We start from the raw sequence: 27,515 nt of genomic DNA, 5'->3' as shown, positions 1-27,515 counted from the left end.
GGTTGGATGGGGCGGTGGGGGGCAGTTAGGGGTGGGAGTTCCGGGGGCGTCGGGACAGGGAGTGATGGATGGGACAGGAGTCCCAGGGGGCAGTCAGGAATGAGAGAAGGGATTGGATGGGGCGGCGGGGGGCAGTCAGGGGAAGGGGCTCTGGGAGTGGTGAGAGAGAAGGGGTGGTTGGATGGGACAAGGGTCCCCGGGGGGCAGTCAGGAATGAGAGGAGGGGTTGGATGGGCAGCAGGGGGCAGTTAGGGGCAGGAGTTCCGGGGGCGTCAGGGGACAGGGAGGGATGGATGGGACAGGAGTCCCAGGAGGGCCGTCGGGGTGAGAAGCAGGGGGGGTCGGATGGGGCGGGGGCCTGGCACGGCCTCCCCTAACCTGCCCTCCATACAATTTCGTACACCTGATATGGCCCTCAGGCCTCTGCTCTAGTCTCTATTTCAGCAGTGGCTGAAAGTCATCCCCACGCGATGCCCATTTGGTCCCCGTGTAAATGAATTGTAGGGGGATGGAATCTGAATCCGGTTCTTAGCAGAACAGATGTCCCCATCACCCCCCCCCCAGGATAATTGACGCTGATTGGCCCCCGTGTTGGCAGCCAGAACTCCCACTCCCTGCTGGAGAAGAGCCGAGGCCCATCGGTTGGGGGAATGTGTGTGTTTTGCGGGGAGGTTGCGTGGGGGACGCACCGTGAGTCAGGCTTCACCGCTACCGGTCTGGTACCCTCATCCGTTGGTAGGGAATGAGGGAGCTGCCTCATGACTAAACTGTCGGGGGTGGGAGGGTTTCAATTTGCTTTGCTCCAGTATTTTTAAAAGTGTGACGTGGGGGAGTTTCTCTGCGGAGAAAGTGTTGCTTGAAACAGGTTCGTTTTGGCAAGTGTATTTTTAACATGACCACAGATGGAGTGTTTGTGTCAGGCTGACTCGGGGCACGCAGCCGGCTTGGAACAGATGTGACTGGGTGATCCACTGGGATGGCGGTAGGGGAATTCCTCTCCTTCCCCCCCCAAACCGTCCTGGTCAGACTGGCATCTGGTCTCAGCCTGGCCTGATCCGACTTTCCGATCGCCTTCCTGACTGGGCCGGCTGCATCTTTGAGCTCGTTAACTTCCTGGCCTGGCCCTAGTGACTGAGGAGAGCGACGGCCCCTTTGGAACCTCCTTTCAGCAGACATGTAACAATACTAATCCCTAGCACTTTTCACCGGTGCTTTCCAAAGGGGGGCAGTCCTGTTTTACAGGTGGGGAAACGGGGAGGGCAAGTGGGTTGGCCAAGGTCACCCGGCCAGGCCAGGAAGTTAACAAGCCCAAAGATGCAGCCAGCACGGTCTGGGAGGTGATCGGAAAGACAAATCGGGCCTTAGGGACTCACCAGTGACCTGTTTGGAGCCAGGCCCGTTCTGTAGGCCGAGGGGAGGAATGCCCTCCGTAGCTCTGACTTGCTGATGGGACTGGATCTCGCCCCCCGTGCCCCCGTAGGATCATTGCGATGCTGTCCCCGGAGGAGCGGGCCTTGTTCAAGGAGCGGATCCGATACCTGGACAAGAAGATCCAGCCCGGCTTGAAGAAGCTGCACTGGTCGCTGAAAGGGGCCAGCGCAGCCTTCATCAGTGAGTGCCGACTGCACGCCAGCAAGGTGAGCTTTTCTCTGGCCCCCTTGCCCCCGCAGCCAGCCCCCAAAGCGCCATTCTTCCTCCACAGAGATCTTCAGGGGTCTCCAGCTGGCGGCATCCCAGTGATCCATGCTCTGCTCAGTCTGCCTAGGCTTAGGTGGAGTGGGAGAAACTCAGAACGTGGGTGGTAGGGAGCAGGGAAGCCAGCATGGCAGACGACACCCCCTTGGTGTAGCTGGTCAGGTTTCACCTCCCTTAAACCCTGGGACCCTAAGGTGCCTGATCGGCCTGCGCCCTTCCCTGAGCCCGCCTTGCTGCTGCTGGCCCTCAGGTGCAGACCATTGTCAACGAGTACAAGGCAGCCACCCTGACCATCGCTCGCAGTGCCCAGCAGATCAGCGAGGCGCTGCTGGTGCGGATCACCGGCAAGAGGGTCTACAATGACTTGGAGTTTGAGGAGGATCAGAAGGAGCACCGGGCCTGGGTGCAGCAGAAGCTGATGAGTATCCATGAGGAGGTCGTCAACATCATGCGGCAAACCTATGAAGTCTTCAAACACGACAGCGCTGAGGTAAGGCCAGGCCCGGGCCAGGCAGCTCCCAGCAGGCAGTGCTCTGGGCGCGGGTCCCAGCATGCAGTGCTTCATTTTGATTCTGTCAGGAGATCTCTGTGTAAGGACCTGTGGCAGAGACCTTCTCCCTCTTCTCCAGCGGCTGTCCCTGCCCACCCACCTACCTACCCGACTCCCTCCAGCACCACTCCCTCTCCAGCAGCACTGAAGGGTCAGGCCCAGGTTATAGAGATTATTCTGGGTTCTTCCTCAGAAGCGTCAAGAGCTCGACCACAGCCAGAGATGGGACACCGGACGGGGTGGGTTCAGAGAATCCTCTCTCTAGCTGCCTGGCCAGTGGGTCTAACTCACATGCTCAGTGTCCAACCAATCACCAGATTTGGGGTCAGGAAGGAATTTCCCCCTAGGTCAGATTGGCGTGGACCATGGCGTTTTTAGCGTCCTCTGCAGGATGGGGCACGGATTGCCTGCTGAGATCATCTGGGCCTGCCTCACCTAGTCAGGTCCCTGTCATCACAGGGGCTTTGGACATGGCTGGCTCATCGGTCTTGCCCGTTCTCTCCCTGTGTCATGGAATCCCCAGGCGATGCTCTGGCACTGCTCCATACGAAGCCAGGCAGGACTCTGGTGAAGTCTCCTCTGAGCAGATTGTCTCCAGGGCAAGAAGCTTCCACCTTCCTGGGTCTGACTTCAGGGCATCTAGCATCCCCTTCCACGCCATACGCTTCCTGCAGCGAGTCTGCCCAGGCGGGGTCCTGGGGGAGCCAGAGGGCCCTGCCCCCCAACTCCACAGTTAGACATTCTCAGCCAGCCAGTAAAACAGAAGGTTTATTAGCCGACAGGAACACAGTCCAGACCAGAGCTTGTAGGTACAGGCAACAGGACCCCTCGGTCAGGTCCATCTTGCGGGGCAGGGAGTTTAGACCAGCCCTGGGGCTCCCTCCATTTCCCCAGCCAGCTCCAAACTGAAACTCTCCAGCCCCTCCTCTGCCTTTGTCTCTTTCCTGGGCCAGGAGGTCACCTGGTCTCTTTGTTCTCCAACACCTTCAGTTGGCACCTTGCAGGGGAGGGGCCCAGGCCATCGGTGGCAAGGAGACAGGGCTTTGGCCATTCCTGCTTCGTCACACCCTGTAGGACCCAACAGTTTAGTTTTACGAAGACTGAGGTACTTTTGTCTAACTCAGTATAAGGGTGCTGGGTGAAATACAACAGGCTCTTACGGCTTAAATTCTATGGCCCTCAGTTTCTTTCTGCAGCAAGTTGTGGGCATAGGCCCGCCCCGGGCATGGTATGAGGCGACATTAGATTAGGGAGGAGGAGGTTGAGTTGCCCCCAGCAAATCGTGCCAGCATCTAGCTGCTCCATTTTACCGTGCCCCAGTGCCCCAGCATCTGGCACTACTTCCAACAACAGAGTAGGACATTCCCTGGTTGCTTCTACCCAAATGAGTGGCAGTGAAATAGTTCAGTCTCTCCAAGGTGGGCAGACCGAGGAGTTCCTTGGGTCACACGGCGAAGGTCACCTTCACAGCCAGAGCCAGCAGCCCAGTTCTGCAACCCTGACTGTCTTTCACCCTGGCTGCCCCTCGCTGTGGTGGCCATATCTACGCTGCCTTTCTCAGCCGGCTTGTTTCTCCCCTCAGGTGCAGCAGTACTGGGTGGCCTACACCATCAAGATGAACAGAATGATGGAAGAGGCCTTCAGGCTCAACGTCAAATGGTCCCTACTGGAACTGTCCAAGGCCATCAATGGAGATGGCAAGACCACGCCTAACCCCCTGTTCAGGGTCAAGGTGATCCTTCAGGACAACTACCCGGCACCATCTGCACAGGTGAGTCCTTCCACTGCAGCCCTCCGACACCCAGCTGATCCCCGCCCCAAGGTCCCTGCCAGGAATTAGCAGCATGGCAGGGGGGAGTTCAGTCCTGAATTAGTGTCCCCGCACAAGCACCACTCGACCAAGGGCTGGTGAGAGAGTGAAGATCCAATATTATGCATGCCATCAGGGTCAGAAATGGGCTGTCCGATTACCCTCTTGCTTTCCTTTCTCCCTCTACGGGCAGCTAATCCCACCTGCCCAGGACTCTGGGTACATCCACTGCCTGTGCTGTCACAGCTTCACTGCTGTTACCAGAGCTAGCTAGAGCAGTCGAAGCTGGCGCGGGTATGTCTACACAGGCTGCAGTCCTACCTCTCCACTGCAGTGTAGACAGACCCTAAGAGCCAGAGCAGCCGCAGAAGGGCTTCTGCTGCATGGGAGGTGGCCGAGGGACAAGGGAGCGTGGCCCAATCATCCCTGTGGCCTGGCCTAGCGCTTCCTGGCTGACGTTACAGCCCTTGGTGCCTTTGACCACCACGGTAGGATTGTCGAGTTTTGTGTTGGAGATCTGAGCCAGTGCCGCCCAGCCCCAGGAGTGAGAGACCCAGAGAGGTGGCTTGGGCCACCTCTGCCCAGGTCTTGCCCCAAGCAGAGCTGTCGGACTGCGGGTTTGGCCTGTGACCTCTAGCACTGCTCAAGCAGCGAGCTGCTGTGCGTGGGAGCGAGGTGGGGATGGGGGAGCAAGATGGAAATCAGAACGATGCGATTTTCAGGTCCGGGATCTGCAGGGGCTTGTGCGGCCGTGGGAATGGAATAGATCCCCCTGGGTCGCCTTGGGTTTGCTGAGCCGCTGTTGCCTCTCTTCTGGGTTGGGGTCCTCTCTCTGCCAGACCTGCTGTTTTGTCTTTCCAGGTGGCGTTTTCCCCAACTCTGGCCCAGCTCGCGAATATGGTGAATGACATCAGCAGCCACCTCATCACCAGCATCTCTGTCTTCCGCCACCTGCCGGAGATCCTGACCAAACGCAGATTCTACCGCGATCCCATCTCAGTCCTCGTGGGTAAGGAGCCCTCCCCTGCACTCACATGCTGCCTGGGGGGGAGTCTGCAGCTGCCTTGCCGAACTGGCTTGTTCCCTTGTTCAGGCACTTCCCGGGTAGACCTGGGCTCCGAGACTCGCCGCTGTGGGTTTGAAAAGCCAAGGTAGCGATGCCCTCTGGGTTCAGCTCCCACCCTGTCCCTAGAGGAGACGATTCCCCAGCTGGACATTTCCCCTTAGCTCAGTTTCCTTGCCGCTAACACTTTATTTTGATTTATTTTCTCTCCGTGGCACATGGCAGCAGCTACTGAGCGTCACAGGTTGAGTCTAGATAGACATTGCCTGAATATAGCCTCCATCTGTCACGGAACCAGTTCCTGCCTGCGCACACCCAATCCCCTACGAGTCATTTCTGTGCCTCAGTTTCCTCCCCTTCTAACATAGGGACAGTATTTCCCAGAGGGCTGGTGAGGCTTGGCAGAACTGGCATGGAAGAGAAGCAAGGGGTTCTGATGGACTAGGACTGGCTGTTTGGGCATCGAACAGCTGGTCACTGTCCTGTTTGTCCTCCCTGCACACTCAGAGCGTGATGAGGATATCAAGAAAATCCAGGCCCTGATCAGTGGGGGCATGCAAGCAAACGCCATGCACCTCCAGGCGTACCTGAAGACCTGGGACGTGTACCGGGAGATCTGGGAGGTCAACAAGGACTCCTTCATTAACCGCTACCGGCACCTCAACCCGCTCGTGTCTTCCTTCGATGCAGACACTGCTCGGTAAGGGAGGACCTGTGTCCGTGGATGCCCCTCGTTGACCAGACAGGTCTCTTGTACCAGTACCGATGAGGGCCCAGGCCCTTCAGATTCAGGGAAGTCCACCCTCCTGCCCTTCTGAAATGGACGTAGTTCCCAAGCTAAGCCGGGCCTGCCCTGGTCAATATTGAATGTGAGACCCCAAGGAAAATCAGAGTCCTGGTGAGCAGCGTGGGTGGGTCAGTAGGGAGCGCTCTCCCCACAGACGGCACTGATCCCTGGGAGGTGCCAGGGAGCAGTGTGGGTGGGTCAGTAGGGGGCGCTCTCCCCACAGACAGCGCTGATCCCCGGGAGGGGCCGGAGAGCAGTGTGGGTGGGTCAGTAAGGGGCGCTCTCCCCGCAGACAGCGCTGATCCCCGGGAGGGGCCGGAGAGCAGTGTGGGTGGGTCAGTAGGGGGCGCTCTCCCCACAGACCCCGCCGATGCCTGGGAGGTGCCGGGGAGCAGTGTGGGTGGGTCGGTAGGGGGCGTTCTCCCCACAGACCCCGCCGATCCCTGGGAGGTGCCAGGGAGCAGCGTGGGTGAGTCAGTAGGGGGCGCTCTCCCCGCAGACAGCGCTGATCCCCGGGAGGGGCCGGAGAGCAGTGTGGATGGGTCAGTAGGGGGCGCTCTCACCACAGACAGTGCTGATCTCCTGGAGGGGCCGAGGAGCAGCGTGGGTGGGTCGGTAGGGGGCGCTCTCCCCACAGACAGTGCCGATCCCTGGGAGGTGCCAGGTAGCAGTGTGGGTGGGTCAGTAGGGGGCGCTCTCCCCACAGACAGTGCTGATCCCCTGGAGGGGCCGAGGAGCAGTGTGGGTGGGTCGGTAGGGGGCGCTCTCCCCACAGACGGTGCCGATCCCTGGGAGGGGCCGCGGAGCAGTGTGGGTGGGTCAGTAGGGGGTGTTCTCCCCACAGACGGTGCCGATCCCTGGGAGGTGCCAGGGAGCAGTGTGGGTGGGTCGGTAGGGGGCGCTCTCCCCACAGACCCCGCCGATCCCTGAGAGGGGCCGGGGAGCAGTGTGGGTGGGTCGGTAGGGGGCGTTCTCCCCACAGACAGTGCCGATCCCTGGGAGGGGCCGGGGAGCAGTGTGGGTGGGTCAGTAGGGGGCGCTCTCCCCACAGACAGCGCTGATCCCTGGGAGGGGCCGAGGAGCAGTGTGGGTGGGTTAGTAGGGGGCGCTCTCCCCACAGACGGTGCCGATCCCTGGGAGGGGCCGGGGAGCAGTGTGGGTGGGTCAGTAGGGGGCGCTCTCCCCACAGACCCCGCCGATCCCTGGGAGGGGCTGGGTAGCAGTGTGGGTGGGTCGGTAGGGGGCGTTCTCCCCACAGACAGTGCCGATCCCTGGGAGGGGCCGGGGAGCAGTGTGGGTGGGTCGGTAGGGGGCGCTCTCCCCACAGACAGTGCCGATCCCCGGGAGGTGCCAAGGAGCAGTGTGGGTGGGTCGGTAGGGGGCGCTCTCCCCACAGACCCCGCCGATCCCTGAGAGGGGCCGGGGAGCAGTGTGGGTGGGTCGGTAGGGGGCGCTCTCCCCACAGACAGTGCCGATCCCCGGGAGGTGCCAAGGAGCAGTGTGGGTGGGTCGGTAGGGGGCGTTCTCCCCACAGACCCCGCCAATCCCTGGGAGGGGCTGGGTAGCAGTGTGGGTGGGTCGGTAGGGGGCGTTCCCCCCACAGACAGTGCCGATCCCCAGGAGGTGCCAGGGGTGCAGTGTTGCAGGGAACAGTGTGGCCCTTCCCCCTACAAATCTGCACTGCCCCCAATCCCCCCGCCCCAGTGCTAGGGCCACGTGGTGCGGGAGGTGCAATCTCAGCTCAGCTCTAAAGCTAAAGCTCTGATGGCTCGTGGCCATTACAGATTTCCTGGTCCCGTTCCCAGGAGTGTGCGTATGAACCTCAGTGTGCTGGCCGGATCCCAGCTCCAGCGGCTCTAGTCTGCCTCCCTAAATCACTCCTGCTGTTTCAACCGCCGCGGTGTTGCCTGTGCTTCCTGTTGGGAAGTGCTGCGGCCCACCGTGGTGTGTGCCGGTGCAGCAGCGCCGGGCCCCCCCGGAGGTGGCTCGCTTTCCGCGCCGCCTGGAGAGGAAGCAGCAGGAGCAGCTGAATTCTTAAGAAAGCAAAATTCTGTTTACATGCAAATGTCGCAAGCAATTTTTTTTTTTTTTTTTGGTTAAGAGTCAGAGAAACACAGACAATCAGCTCCTTTTTATAGCTTCCCTGCAGGCGGCGCGTTGAGGGCTCTGTTAGCGACAAGTGGCTGGCTTAGAAGCCTTTCTTCTCTGGCGCATAGAGCACCGGCTTGGCACTCACCAGACCCGGGTAGTAGCCTTCTGGGGGCCCTTAGGCAAGTCCGGGTACCTCTCTGCCTCGGTTTCCCCATCTGGAAAATGGGGCTAAAGGAAAAGTGCTAATGGTGTGAGGGTGAGATCAGGCCCTTCCGCAGTTCTGGTTGGCTTTCCTCAGTCTCCAAAGGAAGGTAACAAACGACTAGCAATGGAATTGTGCTGTAAGCAGGTCAGGAGGGAGCCGTGCTGTGAGCCGGGCCCTGGAGTCGGTTGTTATTACAGTGCAACCACTCCCTAAATTCATTGCAGTTTTGCCTGTGGGATACTTTAGTTTACAAGGCCACTTACGGGCTTTCTGCCCTCCACTTCCTCAAATGCGTTTCAACGGCGCGGAGAAAAACTCCCCATTAAAGCCCCGAAAGCCTTTTGAGGGCCGTTTATAGCAGCACCCGGAAGAGCGATTCCACAGTGTGAGCTGAGCCTCCCGCCTCGCCGTGGCCCAGTTGTGAGCCAGAAGGTGGAACAGAGCCCCAGAACGAGGCACACTTGAAAACCAGCTGCTCAAAGGAGGGATGCAGGATTCGTTTCGTCAGCACAAGCAGCATTTTCCCGGCTCGGGTGCTGTGCTGACTCAGCGTTTGACACGCACAGTTTTCAGGCTGGAGGTAAATTTGGATCCGTAACTAGAGAGAGGTGGGAGGGACGCTGCCTCCCCATCCATCTCTGCCTGTTCTCCAGAGCTGGGTGCCCGTCTCTGCCTCTGCCCCTCATCTGTCTCTTCTGGGGCCGTTTTTAGTTTCCTTGTTTAAAAAAGTTTGGCCTCGTGTTTCCAGTGACCTGGGGACAGGGAATTAATTAATGGAATAGTCGGGAAGATTTAATAAGATCCCTCGGGGCTGGAACTGTCCTCCACCTGCTGGCCTCGCTTGGCTGAGTCAGGAGCAAAGACATCAAAACACGTTTCAATTAACAAATCGTTTGGAGGGAGTGAATTTCTCCTTCCGAACAGCAGCTGCTTCTGTTGCATGGTCATGAAACACTCCCTGCTCCTTTATGAAATGCTCCTTTTGCCCGAGGCAACTTCAGAATCCCACACTGAGTCCCAGGGAGCCACTCTTGGTTGCATTTGGGCTTTCTCCAGCCAAACGTTCTCTCTCCCACATCCGGATGCTGGCTGAAATTATAATCCGCTCATCGCGCATCAAGGCTAAAATCTAATCTAGTTGGTAACTGTAGTAGTGGTCATAGGGTGACCAGACAGCAAGTGTGAAAAACTGGGACAGGGGTTGGGGGGTACGGTCCCTATAAAATCGGGACATCTGGTCTCCCTAAGTGGTCACTTCGGATCAGGGCATCAGCTGATCCGTGCAGGAGTCCGGCCGGGTTGGGATGGCATTGCACAGTTGGTCAGATGCATTCTGGGTTGTCACCTTCCCAGGGAATCGTCAGGTTGCTAGGACACCAGACTGACATGAGGGCTTGGAAGCAGGAAGTGCTGCCATCTCGGCATATTGACCAACGTTTTTCAGAGGCATTTCGAGGAGATCTGTGATGGTGGCCAGGCCAAATTTGAATGAATGGGCTTGTGACCTGGACAGGGCCACAGCTCTTCTTGGGTTTGGCCAGGCCATGGTCGGGTGCCCGCTCCGTGGCCGAGGCTGGTGCACACGTGTGGCTGACGCAGGTGGTCCTGGCTAAGGTGATGGATGCCGCTTCATGCGGGAGACGACATTCATTCAGGAGGCGGGAGGATTTTGGTTGTAAACAGGAGGCCCCTTGACATTTCAGGGGACTGGGACACCTTGCAGCTGGGCGTGGAGCTGTGCTGGTGAAACCCCCACATGGCAGCCGTAAACCTCACTCTGGCCCCCCCGTGCCCTGCTCACTCAGGAGCTACCAATGCTATTGATTTCTCAGTAAGCCCAGGTGGTCTTTAATGAGCATGAGGGTGCACGGCCTCTGTATCATGGGCAGGCATTTGGGGTGGGGGGCGTACTGACTGAAAACGAACTCGGTTACTGGGTTAACTACACTGCTGCCTGTGGCACAGCGCCCCCTAGTGCCATGCTGGGGCACTGATTGTGAGGGAACAGCGCCCCCTAGGGGCCCATTCAACCTGCTTCCTGCAGCACAGCGCCCCCTAGTGCCATGCTGGGGCACTGGCCTCAGCACTGCCTCTGAGGGAACAGCACCCCCTAGGGGCCCATTCAGCCTGCTCCCTCCAGCACAGCGCCCCCTAGTGCCATGCTGGGGCACTGACTGTGAGGGAACAGCCCCCCCTAGGGGCCCATTAAACCTGCTCCCTCCAGCGCAGCGCCCCCTAGTGCCATGCTGGGGCACTGGCCTCAGCACTGCCTCTGAGGAACAGCACCCCCTAGGGGCCCATTCAGCCTGCGTCCTCCAGCACAGCGCCCCCTAGTGCCATGCTGGGGCACTGGCCTCAGCACTGCCTCTGAGGGAACAGCACCCCCTAGGGGCCCATTCAGCCTGCGTCCTCCAGCACAGTGTCCCCTAGTGCCGTGCTGGTTTTCCACAAGGCCCCCGTAGCTCAGGTGAGAAGGATCTGATGATCTCTCCTCTGATCCATTCTGGGTGAGTTCCAGTGTCTCCAGCGAAGGAACTCATCCCACCGAGTCACCTCCATGCAGAGAGTCCCCCTGGGCTTCTCCTGCCTTGCCTCGTGGAGGTGTGCGCCGGAGAGCTCGGCCCTCCCGCTCTGCACTGAGCAGCTGGCCGAAGGGGGGTCTGTGTATGTGCACGGCAGGTACATGGAGGTGGCCAACAACGTGCAGAAGGAGGAGACGGTGCTGAACATCCAGTTTGTGTTGCTCGACTGCTCCCACCTCAAGTTCTCCGTGGTCCAGCACTGCAACGAGTGGCAGAACAAGCTCACCAACCTGCTGAACGAGATGGCCAGTACCCGGCTGCAGGAGCTGTACGCCTACCTCCAGGAGAATGCCGAGAAGTGAGGCCTCTTCCTTCCTGCCCCATTACCTGCACCCCATGCCCCTGCTGGCTGGGGCAGAGACAGCCCAGGCCCTTCTCCCTGGGCAGGCTCCTCTCTGGCCTTCCCTTCTCCCCACCAATGCGAGTTGTCCTGTTACAAACTGGCCCAGTTACCCACTGTACCGTCACCATCTCTGGGTCCCACGGGATTCCTTGCCAGCTGGGTCTGGGTAGAGTCTAGTCACTGTTTCTAGCTCTGGGATTCTGGGGCCCTGCCTGACGCTCCTCCCTGGGACATGGCATGCCCTTGTCCAGCCAACCCCTCCAGTCCTGCAGAGCCCCCTCTCGGCGGCCCTCTGGGCTTCTAGCTTAACCTCTTCAGAGGCTACGTCTACACTACAGGATAAATTCGAATTAGCTTAAACTGATTTTATAAAACAGATATTATAAAGTCGATTGTGCGCGTCCACACTAGGCACATTAATTCGGTGATGTGCGTCCATGGTCCGAGGCTAGCGTCGATTTCTGGAGCGGTGCACTGTGGGTAGCTACTGTAAAATAATGAGGCCAATAACGTCGATTTGCGTCCACACTAACCCTAATCCGATATAGTAATATCGATTTTAGCGTTACTCCTCTCGTTTTGTAGGAGTACAGAAATCGATTTAAAGAGCCCTTTAAATCGATATAAAGAGCAGTGTAATGTGGATGGGTGCAGCGTTAAATCGATTTAATGCTGTTAAAATCGGTTTAACAGCGTAGTGTAGACCAGGCCAGAGAGAAACCTGGCAGGAAAGTGAGGGACCCAGGCTCAGCAGAGGAACTTCTTATCCACAGGGATTTTACTCTTCAAGCACTTGAGAGGAATGGAAAATAGCAAAAGCCCCGAGACATCCCCTCTCCGGGCCTGCTCTCGCCCCTTCTGTGGTTCTGAGGTTCGGCAGCTTACGGGTGGAGTGCTCAGCGGGCCCCTTGCTATGAAATAGGGCCCCCGCCTTGGCTCGGACCGGACCCCTTGCTGGCGCCCATGGGGAGGGCCAGCCTTCCGTAGGGTTAGGCCATGGCTTCAGCGGCTCGCAGCGTCAGTCCTGCCACGGGGCGTCAAACGCCTTTCCCCCAGCAGAGCAGCTGTGGGGAGCGCGGCATGCCTGGCTGCCCTGGGGCAAGTCCGCAGGACTGCCCGGGCACAAGAGATTTGATCCAGGCCTGGCTCACTCCGGCTCTTCCCCGCTCTGGCCCACAGAGTCAGCCGGCCTCCGCAGACGCTGGAGGAACTGGGCCAAAGCCTGCAGCTCCTGGACACCCTGCAGCACGAGCTGCCGAAGCTAGAGGGGCAGATACCGCCCATCCACGAGCAGTTTGCCATCCTGGAGAAATACGAAGTGGCCGTGGACGAGGGGGTGAGTATGGACGCAGACCCTGAGTGGCCCCTGCCACACTGGCCCAGACCCCAAAGGGATTTAGGCGGCTCTGCACTGCCCCCATCCTGCCCTGAGGGCTGGCTCCGCAGCTCCCATTGGCTGGCAACTGCAGCCAATAGGAGCTGTAGGTGGAGACAGTGCGCCAAACGCCTGCTGGGCCGCCGCTGCCTAGGAGCAGCTGGGACAAGTCACTGCTTGCGGGGAGCTGCCCGAGGTGAGCGCCCCCTGGATTTGTCACCCTGAAACTCCTCCCACACCCAAACTCCTGTCCCAAGCCCCCTTCCGCACCCAAACTCCCTCCCAGAGCCTGTGACCTGCACCCCCCCTGTGCCCCTACCCTGAGCTCCTTCCCGGAGCCTGTGACCTGCACCCCCTCCTGTGCCCCTACCCTGAGCCCCCTCCTGCACCCAAACTCCTGTCCCAAGCCCCCTCTCGCACCCAAACTCCTTCCCAGAGCCTGTGACCTGAACCCCCCCTGTTCTCCTACCCTGAGCTCCCTCCCGCACCCAAACTCCCTCCCAGAGCCTGTGACCTGCACCCCCTCCTGTGCCCCTACCCTGAGCTCCCTCCTGTACCCAAACTCCCTCCCAGAGCCTGTGACCTGCACCCCCTCCCGTGCCCCTACCCTGAGCTCTCTCCCGGAGCCTGTGACCTGCACCCCCTCCCGTGCCCCTACCCTGAGCTCCCTCCTGCACCCAAACTCCCTCCCAGAGCCTGTGACCTGCACCCCCCCATGCCCCTACCCTGAGCTCCCTCCTGCACCCAAACTCCCTCCCAGAGCCTGTGACCTGCACCCCCTCCTGTGCCCCTACCCTGAGCTCCCTCCTGCACCCAAACTCCCTCCCAGAGCCTGTGACCTGCACCCCCTCCCGTGCCCCTACCCTGAGCTCCCTCCTGCACCCAAACTCCCTCCCAGAGCCCATGCCCCACAACCAAACTCCCTCTCACTTAATTAACTGGAATAATACGCTGGATAAAAAAGCTTTTACTGTAACTGGCAGAGATTTCAATGAATGACCCGAGTCCTGCCCAGCCCCAGGGAAATGGACGAGATCCTCGTGCCGTGGGGGTGGAGGAGGTTCCTATTTATCCCAGCCACGTTTCTGGAACCCGCCGTGCCCAGCGTTCTCCTCGGAGCCACGGTAATCTTGGTGGGAGAACACGTCTTTCATCTTTCTCCCTCGCCCTGGTCCCAGGTGCTGCAGACGCTGGGAGCGCTCAACTCGGAGTGGCTGTCCTTCCAGCAGTGCATCCTGGAGAGCGATGTCATGCTAAAGAAACACAAGGAGAAGTTCAAGACGGGACTGATCCATTCTGCGGACTACTTGAAGAGAAAGGCCCAGGTCCTGCTGCAGGATTTTGGCACCAAAGGTGAGTGGTGGGGCCACGCACAGAACAGAGGCCTCAGTGAACTCAAAAATTGCTCTTGCTAGAAACACCATATTTGGCTTGTTGTCTGGATCTCAGTGCGACCTAAAGAACAAGCCAGGTTTGAGGAAACTGGTTCAGTAGATTGAGCTATTCGCAGTTGGTGAGTTTGAATCTCATGTCCCTCCCTACTAGTAAATCCTTTAATTTTTCTAGTCCTCTTGTAAATCACTGTCCTGTACTTCCTCACCCTCCCTCACCGAGCAGCCCTTCAGGAAACTGAGCACTGCTGAGCTTTCACCGTGTCCTGTAGGCTTGGGAATAAAATCCAGGAGTCCTGACTCCCAGGCCCCCAGCTCTAACCACCTGACCCCACTCCCCTCCCAGAGCTGGGGAGAGAACCCAGGAGTCCTGGCTCCCAGCGCCCTACTGCTCTAACCCACCAACCCCCACTCCCCTCCCAGAGCTGGGAGAGAACCCAGGAGTCCTGGCTCCCAGCTCCCCCTGCTCAAACCACCAGCTTCCACTCCCATCCCAGAGCCGGGGAGAGAACCCAGGAGTCCTGGCTGCCAGCCCCCCTGCTCTAACCACCTGACCCCACTCCCCTCCTAGAGCTGGGGCTGGAACCCAGGAGTACTGGCTCCCAGCTCCCCCTGCTCTAACCACCTGACCCCACTCCCCTCCCAGAGCTGGGGCTGGAACCCAGGTGTCCTGGCTCCCAGCCCCCCAGCTCTAACCATCTGACCCCACTCCCCTCCCAGAGCCAGGGCTGGAACCCAGGAGTCCTGGCTCCCAGCCCCCCTGCTCTAACCACCTGATCCCACTCCCCTCCCAGAGCTGGGGCTGGAACCCAGGAGTCCTGGCTCCCAGCCCCCCAGCTCTAACCACCTGACCCCGCTCCCCTTCCAGAGCTGGGAGAGAACCCAGGAGTCCTGGCTCCCAGCTCCCCCTGCTCTAACCACCAGCCCCCCCTCCCCTCCCAGAGCCGGGGAGAGAACCCAGGAGTCCTGGCTCCCAGCCCCCCCTGCTCTAACCCACCAGCCCCCACTCCCCTCCCAGAGCCAGGGAGAGAACCCAGGAGTCCTGGCTCCCAGCCCCCCCTGGTCTAACCCACCAGCCCCCACTCCCCTCCCAGAGCTGGAGAGAGAACCCAGGAGTCCTGGCTCCCAGCCCCCGCTGCTCTAACCTACCAGCCCCCACTCCTCTCCCAGAGCTGGGGCTGGAACCCAGGAGTCCTGGCTCCCAACCCCCCCTGCTCTAACCCAGCAGCTCCCACTCCTCTCCCAGAGCCAGGGAGAGAACCCAGGAGTCCTGGCTCCCAACCCCCCCGCTCTAACCCACCAGCCCCCACTCCCCTCCCAGAGCCGGGGAGAGAACCCAGGAGTCCTGGCTCCCACTTCCATGCTGTAATCGCGTCCTCGTTCAGCCTCCCTTGAGCTCTCCAAGCGCGGGAAAAGGGTCCCTGGTGATGAGCAGAGGGTCCCGTCCAGCGTGGGCAGAGGCCGCTGAGCTCCTTGTTGTGCAGGTCCATTCACCTGTGCTGTGAGCTGCGAGGTGGCCCTGGAGCAGATCGCGGCGATGCGGCAGCTGCTGGCCACCATGAAGGATGAGGAGAGCACCCTGCGCTCCAGCCTGGGCATCTTCAAAATCGAGCAGCCGGCTTCCAAAGACCTGCAGAAGCTCGAGAAGGTGGGAACCTCCCAGGCCTGGGCTCCCCTCTCCTGGGGGGCAGTGAGAGGCTCAGTCCGGGGGTAGGTTGGAGGGATCATGCATGCATTGCTACTGCCTGCGAGCAAATCCACATCCAGCCCCGCGGGTCGGCGCCGGGAGGGGTGTAGCCAGCTGGACTGGCAGGAAAGTGGGCCCGGGTGTCTCTCCAGCTGTGGCTCAGCTCTGTGCGGTGCCCTGCAGGAGCTGGACTACCTGCAGCGGGTGTGGGAGCTCACCAAGGAGTGGGAAGAGCACTGGAACGAGTGGAAGACAGGAAGCTTCAAGACCCTGCAAACGGAGGTGATGGAGACCACGGCTTACGGGCTCTTCCGGAAACTCAACAAGCTGAGCCGGGAGCTCAAGGTAAGAGAGAGGCTCCCCTGGCCCGGCACTGCCGGCCGGTCCCCTTGTGGTGTACGGGAAGGGCTCTTCGGAGGGCGCCGGCTGGGGAACCGGGGCACTGGGGGGACAGCAGAGAAGGGGGCTTTTCCTAGTGCTCTGCCCCTCTGGAGGTCATTGGAGGGGCGCTGTGGGATTGTGCTGGGAGGCCCAATAGGGCCGGTGCAGCTGCAGCGCCCTCACTTCCTGTCCTCATTAGACGTGGTGCAGAGGCTCTCCCAGAGCAGCCCACTGGGGACGTCGTCTCTTGTGCGTGACGTTCTGGGGGTGGGTGTCATGCACATGAAAGGCATGCCAAGGGGCCGCCCAAACGAGTGTTCGCCCATCCCTGCCGAGCCCCCCTAGACCTGGCCTTGCTTCCTTTCCAACCAAAGGATCGGAACTGGGAAATTATCGAGACTTCCAAGCTGAAGGTGGAGCAGTTTAAGAGGACGATGCCCCTGATCTCAGACCTCAGGAACCCGGCCTTGCGGGAGAGGTAGGTACGGCTCGTCCGAGGGCACCGTCAGCACGCGCCTTGCTGGCCCTCTGGAGAGTGGCTGAAAGCTCTTCCTCCGGGGAGGAATATTTGGGATCCTGTGCCCCTGGGTCTGTCTGTGATGGGGCAGGATCGTCCCCTGCCTGAGGAGCTCCTGTCGTCTGAGGAGCTCGCGCGCCTTAGTCTGCCTTTGAGAAAGAAGTTTCCCAAGCCCTCTGTGGCATGGGTAAATTCGCTGTTCCCGTGAGGCCCAGAGACGAGAAGGGATGTGCCCAGGGTCACAGAGACTGAGTGGTAGGGTTGGGGAGTCCTGAGAGCACCGCCCCCCCCCGATTACACTCCCCTGCTCCAATAGGAAAGAGAACCCAGGAGTCCTGACCTGCTGCTTTAAGCACCAGACCCCACTCCTCTCCTAGAGGTGGGGAATAGAACCCCAGAGTCCTGGCTCCCAGCCCCCCCTGCTCTAACCCACCAGCCCCCACTTCCCTCCCAGAGCCGGGGGGAGAGAACCCAGGAGTCCTGGCTCCGTTCCCCCCCTGCTCTAACCATCAGAACCCACTCCCCTCCCAGAGGTGGGGAGAGAACCCAGGAGTCCTGGCTCCCAGCCCCCCCCTGCTCTAACCCACCAGCCCCCACTTCCCTCCCAGAGCCGGGGGGAGAGAACCCAGGAGTCCTGGCTCCCTTCCCCCCCTGCTCTAACCCACCAGCCCCCACTCCCCTCCCAGAGCCGGGGGGAGAGAACCCAGGAGTCCTGGCTCCCTTCCCCCCCTGCTCTAACCACCAGACCCCACTCCCCTCCCAGAGGTGGGGAGAGAACCCAGGAGTCCTGGCTCCCAGCCCCCCCCCTGCTCTAACCACCAGCTCCCACTCCCCTCCCAGAGCTGGGAGAGAACCCAGGAGTCCTGGCTCCCTTCCCCCCTGCTCTAACCCACCAGCCCCCACTCCCCTCCCAGAGCTGGGAGAGAACCCAGGAGTCCTGGCTCCCTTCCCCCCTGCTCTAACCCACCAGCCCCCACTCTCCTCCCAGAGCCGGGGAGAACCCAGGAGTCCTGGCTCCCAGCCCCCCCCCCACTCTAACCAGTAGCCCCCACTCCCCTCCCGGAGTGGGATTAGAACTAGATTGCAAATGGCTGTGCCTGGTGTCCTAGCCGTGTGCTTGGCTCTGGGTGCTGGGCGGCTCAGAGATGAAGTCTGTTCCCTTGGAGGACTCAGCCTGCACAGCTGGTTTGTAACCACATGGTTCTTGCACCTCCTTGGGGAGTTAAACGCAAAGGAGCTCGACTCTGACCTCGTTCATCAGCCCCACATGAACAGACGCTCGTTAGCGAGCTGGCGGGGGAGAATTCCTCTCCTACCTACCACCAGTGATTCACTGCCCAACACCACGCCTGCAGCCAGTGGGAGGTGTGTGGATGTGGGGCGGTGGGAAAGAGGCCGCCATCGGTTGGGAAGGAGGAAGAGCTTTTTTTTCCAGTGACCTGCCGTGCAGCGCCCTTCAAACAAGCCCACACATGAGCGCTGGTTAATAACCCATTGGCCACTGAGCCTGGAGCATCGCCTTCAGCCCAGCCCTCGGAGCGGTGCTCCAAACAGCCCTTGGCCGCCTGCAGGCAGTGCAGCCCACTGCGTTCTCTCTTGGTCCACAGAGATAGCCCCGTCCCTGCCAGCCAGGTCTGTCGCTCTGCTTGGACTTTCCTCTCACCGCCTTTATCCGTGTGCTGCTGAAGTACCTAGAAACGTATGCAGCCTCCCTAGAGCCGCTTAGTGAGGGTCTCGCCCCTCTGTCGCCTCACTGTGCTTGTGGGAGTGCGTGGGCCCGGGCCGGGGGGCTGTTCCCTGCATGCTCTGGGAACAGATCGCTTTCCCCCTTGGTTTTCTTCCATCCACAGTCATTGAAAGAGCCGTCCGATTGATAGCGCTCCCCAGGCTCTGCTGAATATGCCCGCATCAGCGTAGCCTCAACTCCCTCAACTTCTCTCCAGTTGGAGCAACCCACATTAGGCCCCTTCTACCCTCGTTTCATTTCCTATCCCAGAGTGTCCAACCGTTTGACCACCTCAACATCTCCATTTCCATGCTGGAGAGCGTACGGATTTCCTTTCTTGGGGCTGGCCAAGTCTCTGTCCTGAAGGGGTTAGAACTGATCCTGGTGTATGAGCAGAGAGGGCCTGTCCATTCCCTAGTTTAATGCTGTTGGTGGCTTCCCTGCAGGCATTGGGATCAGGTGAAGGACTTGGTCCTCAGGACGTTTGACCAGGATGCTGAAGATTTCAGGCTGGAGAATATTGTGGAGCTCGGCCTGGATCAACACGTGGAGAAAATCAGTGAGATCTCTGCGTCGGCCTCCAAGGAGCTGTCTATCGAGCTGGTAGAGTCTGTCTGTCCGTCCCTCTTCCCTCAGTCATTTCACAGGCTCTCTTTGAGCAGACGTTGAATGTCTCTGCCCAGATCTTAGCAGGACAGGAGTCCACATGGCAAAACCCACTGTCATATTTGGCACTGATTTGCCATCTATCATCTGGAGCCAGGAGTCCTGACTCCCAGTCTCTATTAGATATGTTCCTGCTCGGAGTCTCAGTTCCCCTCCTCCTCTTTTAACTTCCCATCTCAGATCTGGGAATGGAACCCAGGAATCCTGACCCCTCCACCACCCGGCTCTAACCCACTACTCCTCCCCTCCCCGAACCAGGAATAGATCCCAGGTGTCCTGACTCCCAGGCTCACTTCTGACATTAGACACATGGTTTCTCCTTTCTGACCTTAACCCCAGTCAGTCATAGAATCATAGACTTATCAGGGTTCGAAGAGACCCCAGGAAGTCATCTAGTCCAACCCCCTGCTCAAAGCAGGGCCAATCCCCAGCTAAATCACCCAGATATGGTAAGGTTTCCCTGTGTATTTCATGCTGTCCGTCCCTGTCTTTCTCCCAGGCCCTGCAAGCCATCGCCAAGACCTGGGATCTGGTGCTGCTGGATATTGTGCTGTACAAGGACAAGGGACACCACCGACTCAGGTAGGGCTTCCGAAGATCTGCCTTGCAGCACCAACAGGAGAGACGGGGTGGGGGCAGGGTTCCTGGGTAGACAAGCAGCTGAACATGGCTGGGTGTGGTCTCCTGCTCGTTAACGAGGCCACATGGTAGTCAGGTGGAAAGCTGGTTTATTTAATTGTTTCTCTGTCTTTCTGAGTACAGGTAGATAGACCCTCCCTTGAACACCTCCTTCCCTTCCCAAAGCTGAGACTAGAACCCTGGAGTCCTGACTCCCAGCTCCTGTTCTGACCACCAGACCAGGCTCCCCTGGTCCTCACGGAGCCCAAGTGTCCTATTCCCAGCCCCCTTGCTCTGACTGCTAGTCTCCACTCCCCTTCCACAGCCAGGAATAGAACCCAGCAGTCCTGAGTCCCAGCACTAGCCACGAAGCCTAGTTTCCTTTTGTTCCCGAAGATCAGAACATTGTTGCAGGGCAGGCCGCGGCCTTTAGATTTCCCCTCCGTCTTTCTCACTAACCTGGTCTTACTAGCAGGAAGTGAGTTTGCTAAGGGCGTCCTGACCTCGCGGAGTGTCCCTCCGTGATTGGGTTAATACCTGGGAGCTGCAGGGCTCGCGTGTGGCTGGCTTGTTCAGATCTGAGATGAAAATGTGTTTGTGCCTGAAGGGAGAGAGAGAAACCGGTACTAGTCTAGGGAGGCTAGGGAGGGATCTGGATAGCTGGCAAACAGTGAGTGTTTTAACACAGCCAAATGTCAACTCGGCCGTCTAGGAGGAAAGAGCGCAGGCCAGACCTCCAGGCTGGGGGACTGTCCTGGGAAGCAGGGACTCTGTAAAAGAGATGGGGGCAGGGAGTGGGACACGGGGCCTTTCCCCACTAGGGGGTGCTGGCTCCCATCTGGCCCTGGGGCAGGGGGACTGGCTGGCTTAGGGAACGGGACATGGGGCCTTTCCCCACTACGGGGTGCTGGCTCCCATCTGGCCCTGGGGCGGGGGGACTGGCTGGCTCAGGGAGTGGGACACGGGGCCTTTCCCCACTAGGGGGCACTGGCTCCCATCTGGCCCTGGGGCTGGGGGACTGGCGGGCTCAGGGAATGGGACACGGGGCCTTTCCCCACTACGGGGTGCTGGCTCCCATCTGGCCCTAGGGCGGGGGGACTGGCTGGCTCAGGGAGTGGGACACGGGGCCTTTCCCCACTAGGGGGCACTGGCTCCCATCTCTCCCTGGGGCGGGGGGACTGGCGGGCTCAGGGAATGGGACACGGGGCCTTTCCCCACTAGGGGGCACCGGCTCCCATCTGGCCATGGGGCGGGGGGACTGGCGGGCTCAGGGAATGGGACACGGGGCCTTTCCCCACTAGGGGGCACTGGCTCCCATCTCTCCCTGGGGCGGGGGGACTGGCTGGCTTAGGGAATGGGACACGGGGCCTTTCCCCACTAGGGGGCACTGGCTCCCATCTGGCCCTGGGGCGGGGGGACTGGCTGGCTTAGGGAATGGGACACGGGGCCTTTCCCCACTAGGGGGCACTGGCTCCCATCTGGCCCTGGGGCAGGGGGACTGGCTGGCTTAGGGAATGAGACACGAGGCCTTTCCCCACTAGGGGGCACTGGCTCACATCTGGCCATGGGGTGGGGGGACTGGTGGGCTCAGGGACTGGGGCACGGGGCCTTTCCCCACTGGGGCGCTAACTCCAGTCCAGCCCCACATCGCTAGCGAGTACAAGTTCTTCCTATCTTTTGTGGCCCTGATATGGGATGAGTTTGGGACGTCATTTGAGGACAGGTGCCCATAGCACAGAACTGCCATCCTAACGGGCCCCATTGTGGGCAGGCTTTGCAGAGAGGCCCTGGGCAGATGGGCCACGGGCGGTGTGCCCCCAAAGGCACATTGGTGGGAGTGCCCCATAGCCGCTCTGCTTGTTGTATGCCCAGGCCTTTCAGCCTCCCACCGATCTCTCACTCCTGGCTCCCGCAGGGGGACGGACGAGGTGTTCCAGGCGCTGGAGGATAACCAGGTCTCCCTCTCCACCATGAAGGCCTCGCGCTTCGTCAAGCCCTTTGAGAAGGAGGTGGACCGCTGGGAGCGCTGCCTCTCACTCATCCTGGAGGTGATCGAGATGGTGCTGACCGTGCAGAGGCAATGGATGTACCTGGAGGTGAGGAGCCCCCTGCCCAGCGTCCCTGCGCTTCACTGACGGCCCACACGCAGGGCCAGGTTCCCCACTAATGACGGGCAGGCCATTCTCTCTGTCTGGTGCCAACCCCCCACAGAACATCTTCCTGGGAGAAGACATCCGGAAGCAGCTGCCCCAGGAGTCGGCCTCCTTCGACCAGATCAACGCCAGCTGGAAGACGATCATGGACAGACTGAACAAGGATAACAACGCGCTGCGCGGGACACATTACCCAGGTAGCTGCTGCTCCCCCTCCCTCCGGACCCCAGCCACAAGCCAGCTGCCTCTTCCCACTCTACACAGGCCCTGTTTCCTGCCGCTGGGCTGCCTCTGAGAGCAGTGATCTCCTCTCGTCTCTAGCTCCCCAGCGGAGTCTGCTCAGTAGGAGGATAGAAAGCTGGCTAGATCGTCAGGCTCAACCGGTAGTGATCAACGGCTCCATGTCTAGTTGGCGGCCGGTTTCAAGCAGGGTGCCCCAAGGGTCGGTTCTGGGGCTAGGTTTGTTCAATATCTTCATTAATGATCTGGAGGATGGGATGAATTGCAGCCTTAGCAAGTTTCGCAGATGACACTAAGCTGGGGGCAGAAGTAGATACGCTGGAGGGTACGGATAGGGTCCAGAGGGACCTAGACAAATTGGAGGACTGGGCCAACCTAATGAGGTTCAACAAGAACAAATGTAGAGTCCTGCACTTAGGATGGAAGAATCCCAGGTTCTGACACAGGCTGGGGACCGAATAGCTAGGAAGCAGTTCTGCAGAAAAGGACCTGGGGGTTACGGTGGACGAGAAGCTGGATATGAGTGTGACGAACTGGAAATGTTCTTAATGTTTGCTCTGCATAGTGTGTTGGTGCCTCAGTGTCCCCTATGCAGTTCTTAGGAATCTGGGTGGTGGAATAAAGGTGTGTGATTGCTACAGAGCAAAGGGCCAGTGCACCTAAATGCCTGGCACTCGGTCTCCTAGCAGCTGATGGCCTGGGCCCCTCCTCTGCAAAGGTGCCAGCTGAAGGTACTGGAGACAAAGAGATCAGGTGACCTCCTGGCCCGGGAAAGGGGCTGAGCAGAGAGGAGGGGCTGGGAGGGGTGGTTAGTCTGGAGCTGGCTGGGGACGAGACGTAAAGTGCGGATGTGGGGGTCTGGCTCACTGCCCCCCAGAATGGACCCAGCCCAAGGGTCCGGTTCGCAGTACCTAGAAACTCTGTTTTAGACCATCGAATAAACCTCTGTTTTACTGACTGGCTAAGAGTCACGTCTGACTGCAAAGTGGGGGTGCAGGATCCTGTGGCTTCCCCAGGACCCCGCTGGGGCAGGCTCGCTGTGGGAAGCGCACGGAGGGGCTGAGGATGCTGAATGCTCCAAGGAGAGACCAGAAGGTGAAGCCGTGTGAGCTTCTTGCCCTGAACAAGTCTGCTCCAAGGGAGAGGAGGCTCCCCAAAGTCCTGACTGGCTTGGTGGGAGCAGTTCCAGAGCATCGCCCGGGGACTCCGTGACAACGAGTCAGCAGTGTGTCCTTGTTGCCAGGAAGGCCAACGGCATTTTGGGCTGTATAAGTAGGGGCATTGCCAGCAGATCGAAGGACGTGATCATTCCCCTCTATTTGGCACTGGTGAGGCCACACCTGGAGTATTGTGTCCAGTTTTGGGCCCCACACTACAGAAGGGATGTGGACAAATTGGAGAGAGTCCAGCGGAGGGCAATGAAAATGATCAGGGGGCTGGGGCACATGACTTATGAGGAGAGGCTGCGGGAACTGGGATTCTTTAGTCTGCAGAAAAGAAGAGTGAGGGGGGATTTCAACTACCTGAAGGGGGTTCCAGAGAGGATGGAGCTCGGCTGTTCTCAGTGGTGGCAGATGACAGAACAAGGAGTGATGGTCTCAAGTTGCAGTGGGGGAGGTCTAGGTTGGATAGTAGGAAACACTATTTCACTAGGAGGGTGGTGAAGCACTGGAATGGGTTCCCTAGGGAGGTGGTGGAATCTCCCTCCTTAGAGGTTTCTAAGGTCAGGCTTGACAAAGCCCTGGCTGGGATGATTTAGTTGGAATTGGTCCTGCTTTGAGCAGGGGGTTGGACTAGATACCTCCTGAGGTCCCTTCCAACCCTGATCTTCTCTGATTCTATGAGTAACTGGCTCGGAGGCCTCCAAAGGAGATTCACTGCTACATGGTGGTGGTTCAGTAGGGGGCACTCTCCCATCTCAGCCAGTGCTGACCCCAGTGAAGTGCTAGGGCTCTAAGCCCCGGGGAGAGAAGGTGGCGGTTCAGTCGGGGTCGCTTAGTCAGTGCCGCCCCAAAGCCACAGCACAGCGCTAGGGGCCTATGTGCAGGGAGCAGGGTGAGGGTCATTCTCCTCTGAGTCCCAGGGCCGAGCCCAGGTCCCTAGTGTGCGGCTTGGTCCTTAGCCCGTGCTGCCGGAGCAGGGTGTGGGGCTCAGGAGGGGCCATTGCCGGTGAAACTGAAGAGCGCTTGGTGGAAGCAGCCCCCTTTAAAGGCTTGATCTAGCTTGTGGCCCCTTTCTCGTTCAAACGGAAAGCGAGGCCATTGTTTGCAGGAGGAAAGATTGCAGCACCTTGAGGCCTGGGGCTGAGGCTGAGCAAACTCACTGCACCTGGGGCTGACGCCGGGAGGCAACAGGGCTGCCACCCTGAGGATCTGCCAGGGTGACTCAGAGCCGCATGGGGGCGGGGAGTGGGGATCAGGAATGGAAGGGAGTGGGTTCAGGGGAATAGGGACGGGGAGAGGGAGGCCCAGGTCTTGACCTTGCTGCTGAAGGCCAGGGGAGGGAGCTTTGTGAAGGGAGGACCATGTGACCTGGCTGGGGTGGGGCCAGCAGGAGTCAGGGGACCTGTGGTGCTTTCCCCCCAGGCCTCCTGGACAAGCTGGTGGAGATGAACAGCGCCCTGGAGGAGATCCAGAAATCCCTGGACATGTACCTGGAGACCAAGCGCCACATCTTCCCCCGCTTCTACTTCCTGTCCAACGACGATCTGCTGGAGATCCTGGGCCAGTCGCGCAATCCCGAGGCCGTCCAGCCCCACCTCAAGAAGTGCTTCGACAACATCAAGTGCCTCAAAATCCAGAAGGTCCAGAGCCTGCCCCCGGCGTAGCCTCCTCCTGCTTTGTGCAGAGTTCCTGGTCCTTCTCCCCATTCAACCCTGGGGTCTTGGCTAAATCCCAGCCTGGGTGGTGCCATCCGGCTTCCCCAAAGCCCCGGACCTTTCAGCCAGAGAGGAGATTCTCCTTCGCTTGTTGAACAATGTGGGGGCGCTGGTAGCAGTCGCCACCCACCTCCGCACTGAGCGAGGGACCCCTGTATAAACAGCTACCCCCGGTCCCCCAGAGGTGGGAACCCGTCTAAACAGATTCTGGAAGGGGAGGGTGACCTTGTGGTTACAGCAGAAGGGGACAGCTTCTGCCCTGGTACAGCCGGCTGTCAGCCCCTCTGAATCTGAGCCCCCAAGCCCCTTCCCGCCCTTTGGCCCGCCCTTGGGCTCTGATCTTCATGCCCATCTCACCCGGAGCACGGGAATCCATGAGGCACTCGGAGGTGGGCGGAGCATGAGTATTCTCCTCATTTCTCAGGTGGGAATGGGCAACAAGTCAGAAGCCGTGGGCATGTACTCCTTGGACGGGGAGTACGTGGAGTTCGCCCACTCCGTGCTGCTGGAAGGGCCCGTGGAGGTGAGGGGGCCAGCTCTGGGCGGTGGGAGCTGGGGCTTTGGGTAGCTCAATCCTGGTTCCTCTGACCCCCCATGCACCAGCCCGCCCTCGGGCACCTCCGCTGGCTCCCCAGCTCTGGTCCGATCCAATTCCAAATCACTCCCGCTCCTGGGTCTGTGGCAGCCTTCCTGCTGCGGGCGCCAGCCCCTCTCCCCTTTCAGACCTCCGCTGTGAAATCCCCTCTGCCCCCCGGCGCCAGGCCCTGGGTGGGTGTCGCCCGCTTCGCGAGGGAGAGGAAGTTGGCGCGAAGGAATCGGGTTGCGTTGTCCTGAAGAGGGTGCAGGGGGAACCCCCCTAGACGTCCCCTCAGCCCCCCGTCTGCCTGCCTCCCAGGAGTGGCTGTGTGACGTGGAGCGGGCCATGCGCTGGACTCTGAAGGAGCTGCTGAGAAACTGCCGCCTGGCCCTGAAGAAGATGCTGACGAAAAGGGACAAGTGGGTGAAGGAGTGGGCTGGACAGGTGACTACTGCGTCCCCAGGGCACAGCGGGCCACGGCTCGGCCAGTGGCTCGGGGTGGCGTCTGGGCCACAGGGACTGGCCTTACAGCCTGGTCCGGCTCCACTGAAGCCAGTGGGAGTCTTTCTATTGACGTGGGTTGGATCAGCCTTGGGTACACTCAGGTCATACGTGGAATGAGTTTGGTGAGCCTCAGCTCAGCCACTCCGTTGAACATGGGGAGGAGGGTTCAGAATTCAGAGCAGAGGATTGAGTGTCAGGACTCCTGGGTTCTTGTCCTGGCTCTGGGAGGGGGGTAGGGGCTAGTGGTTAGAGCAGGGGGGCTGGGAGCCAGGACTCCTGGGTTCTCTCCCCGGCTCTGGGGAGTGGGCTCCATAACCTGGATTTCATTCTGCCAGAGCTGGGAAAGTCACTTTCTGGGCGTGGGCCTCAGTGTTCCCCCGCGTAAAAGGGATCCAGTGACCCTGACCCCCCTGGGTAAAGTGCTTAGAGCCCCCAGGCTGGGGGGAAGATACAGGCGGAGAAAGAGGGATGTGAGGCACGGGACAAATGGTCATTTCTTGGATTAGGGTGTTGGAGGTCTGTGGGCAGGGGGCTCCCGAGAACTGAGCTCGGGGGGGCTGGGGAAGAGAGGATTTGCCAGTGCTCCTCCCTCCACCCCACTCCTTGTCTCTTGCAGATGGTGATCACTGCCAGCCAGATCCAGTGGACAACGGACGTCACCAAGTGCCTGGCCAGCTGCAAGGAGCGAGGGGACAAGAAATTCCTCAGGGTCATGAAGAAGAAGCAGGTGAAGGGGAGAGCGCAGCACAGCCGTGCACGCTGGCACTGGCACTCCCGGGCACGCTCATGTGCTCGCACACATGCGCACACTGCTCACTACGACACGCCCTCACGTACGTCTGACCACTGGCTGTTTCCTTGCTAGGTGTCCCTGCTGAATAAGTACTCAGAGGCCATCCGGGGCAGCCTGACCAAGATCATGCGCCTGAAGATCGTCGCGCTGGTGACGGTGGAAATCCACGCGCGGGACGTCATAGAAAAACTCTACAAGAGCAGCTTGATGGACGTGACGTCCTTCGAGTGGCTGAGTCAGCTCCGCCTCTACTGGGACAAGGTGAGAATGGACTGGCCTCTGAGCGTGTGAGGCCCACGCTGCCCCCTGCTGGCTGGATTTCCGCCTGCTGGGGAGAGTAGGTGTATGTGGGGCTAGTTCTGCCACCCCCTGCGGGGCAGAATCAGTCCTAGCTATACGCCTGCGCCCGCATCACTGCCCCCTGCTATTCAGCCTCAGCAGCCGTGCTGAGCAGAGGGGAAGATGTTGCCTCCAACGTACCTGTAATTCCCTGCAGTTTGCCATCCTGCTTGGGCCGTTAGCCACCTCAGGCACCCGGCTCTGTTTCCCTATGGACTGCCCCCGGTGTCCATTGCCAGGGACAGGGTCCAATATACACTCATAGGAACAGAGATGATGAGGGTTGGAGGAGACCTCAGGAGGTATCTTCTAGTCCAACCCCCTGCTCAGAGCAGGACCAACCCCAAATGAATCATCTCAGCCAGGGCTTTGTCAAGCTGGGTCTTAAAAACCTCCAAGGATGGAGATTCCACCACCTCCCTAGGGAACCCATTCTAGTGCTTCACCTCCCTCCTAGGGAAATAGTGTTTCCTAATATCCAACCTAGACCTCCCCCACTGCAACTTGAGACCAACTCTCCTTGTTCTGTCATCTGCCATCGCTG

The 27,515-nt window shown here is 59.7% G+C and overlaps 1 protein-coding gene across 3 annotated transcripts in view; it reads left to right on the top strand.

Annotated features, from left to right (window-relative positions):
- DNAH2 (dynein axonemal heavy chain 2) overlaps positions 1–27,515 on the top strand; it is a 136,138-nt gene that overhangs the window by 35,802 nt on the left and 72,821 nt on the right. For all 3 annotated transcript variants that reach the window (XM_050933445.1, XM_050933446.1, XM_050933447.1), the window contains exons 16-35: positions 1,481–1,637; positions 1,946–2,185; positions 3,828–4,016; positions 4,917–5,064; positions 5,626–5,818; positions 10,881–11,081; positions 12,306–12,462; positions 13,680–13,854; positions 15,377–15,540; positions 15,763–15,924; positions 16,335–16,438; positions 18,650–18,806; positions 19,369–19,451; positions 21,403–21,583; positions 21,699–21,837; positions 24,466–24,683; positions 25,183–25,281; positions 25,654–25,779; positions 26,456–26,566; positions 26,705–26,893. In XM_050933445.1, the coding sequence (XP_050789402.1) occupies positions 1,481–1,637; positions 1,946–2,185; positions 3,828–4,016; positions 4,917–5,064; positions 5,626–5,818; positions 10,881–11,081; positions 12,306–12,462; positions 13,680–13,854; positions 15,377–15,540; positions 15,763–15,924; positions 16,335–16,438; positions 18,650–18,806; positions 19,369–19,451; positions 21,403–21,583; positions 21,699–21,837; positions 24,466–24,683; positions 25,183–25,281; positions 25,654–25,779; positions 26,456–26,566; positions 26,705–26,893 (3,193 nt within the window). The remainder of the gene's footprint in view (positions 1–1,480; positions 1,638–1,945; positions 2,186–3,827; positions 4,017–4,916; positions 5,065–5,625; positions 5,819–10,880; positions 11,082–12,305; positions 12,463–13,679; positions 13,855–15,376; positions 15,541–15,762; positions 15,925–16,334; positions 16,439–18,649; positions 18,807–19,368; positions 19,452–21,402; positions 21,584–21,698; positions 21,838–24,465; positions 24,684–25,182; positions 25,282–25,653; positions 25,780–26,455; positions 26,567–26,704; positions 26,894–27,515) is intronic.

This window comes from Gopherus flavomarginatus, chromosome 23 (genome assembly GCF_025201925.1).
Source record: "Gopherus flavomarginatus isolate rGopFla2 chromosome 23, rGopFla2.mat.asm, whole genome shotgun sequence".
Classification (NCBI taxonomy): Eukaryota; Metazoa; Chordata; order Testudines; family Testudinidae; genus Gopherus; species Gopherus flavomarginatus.
The sequence above is the reverse complement of the archived record's forward strand: the minus strand, read 5'-3'. Positions and strand labels throughout refer to the sequence as shown.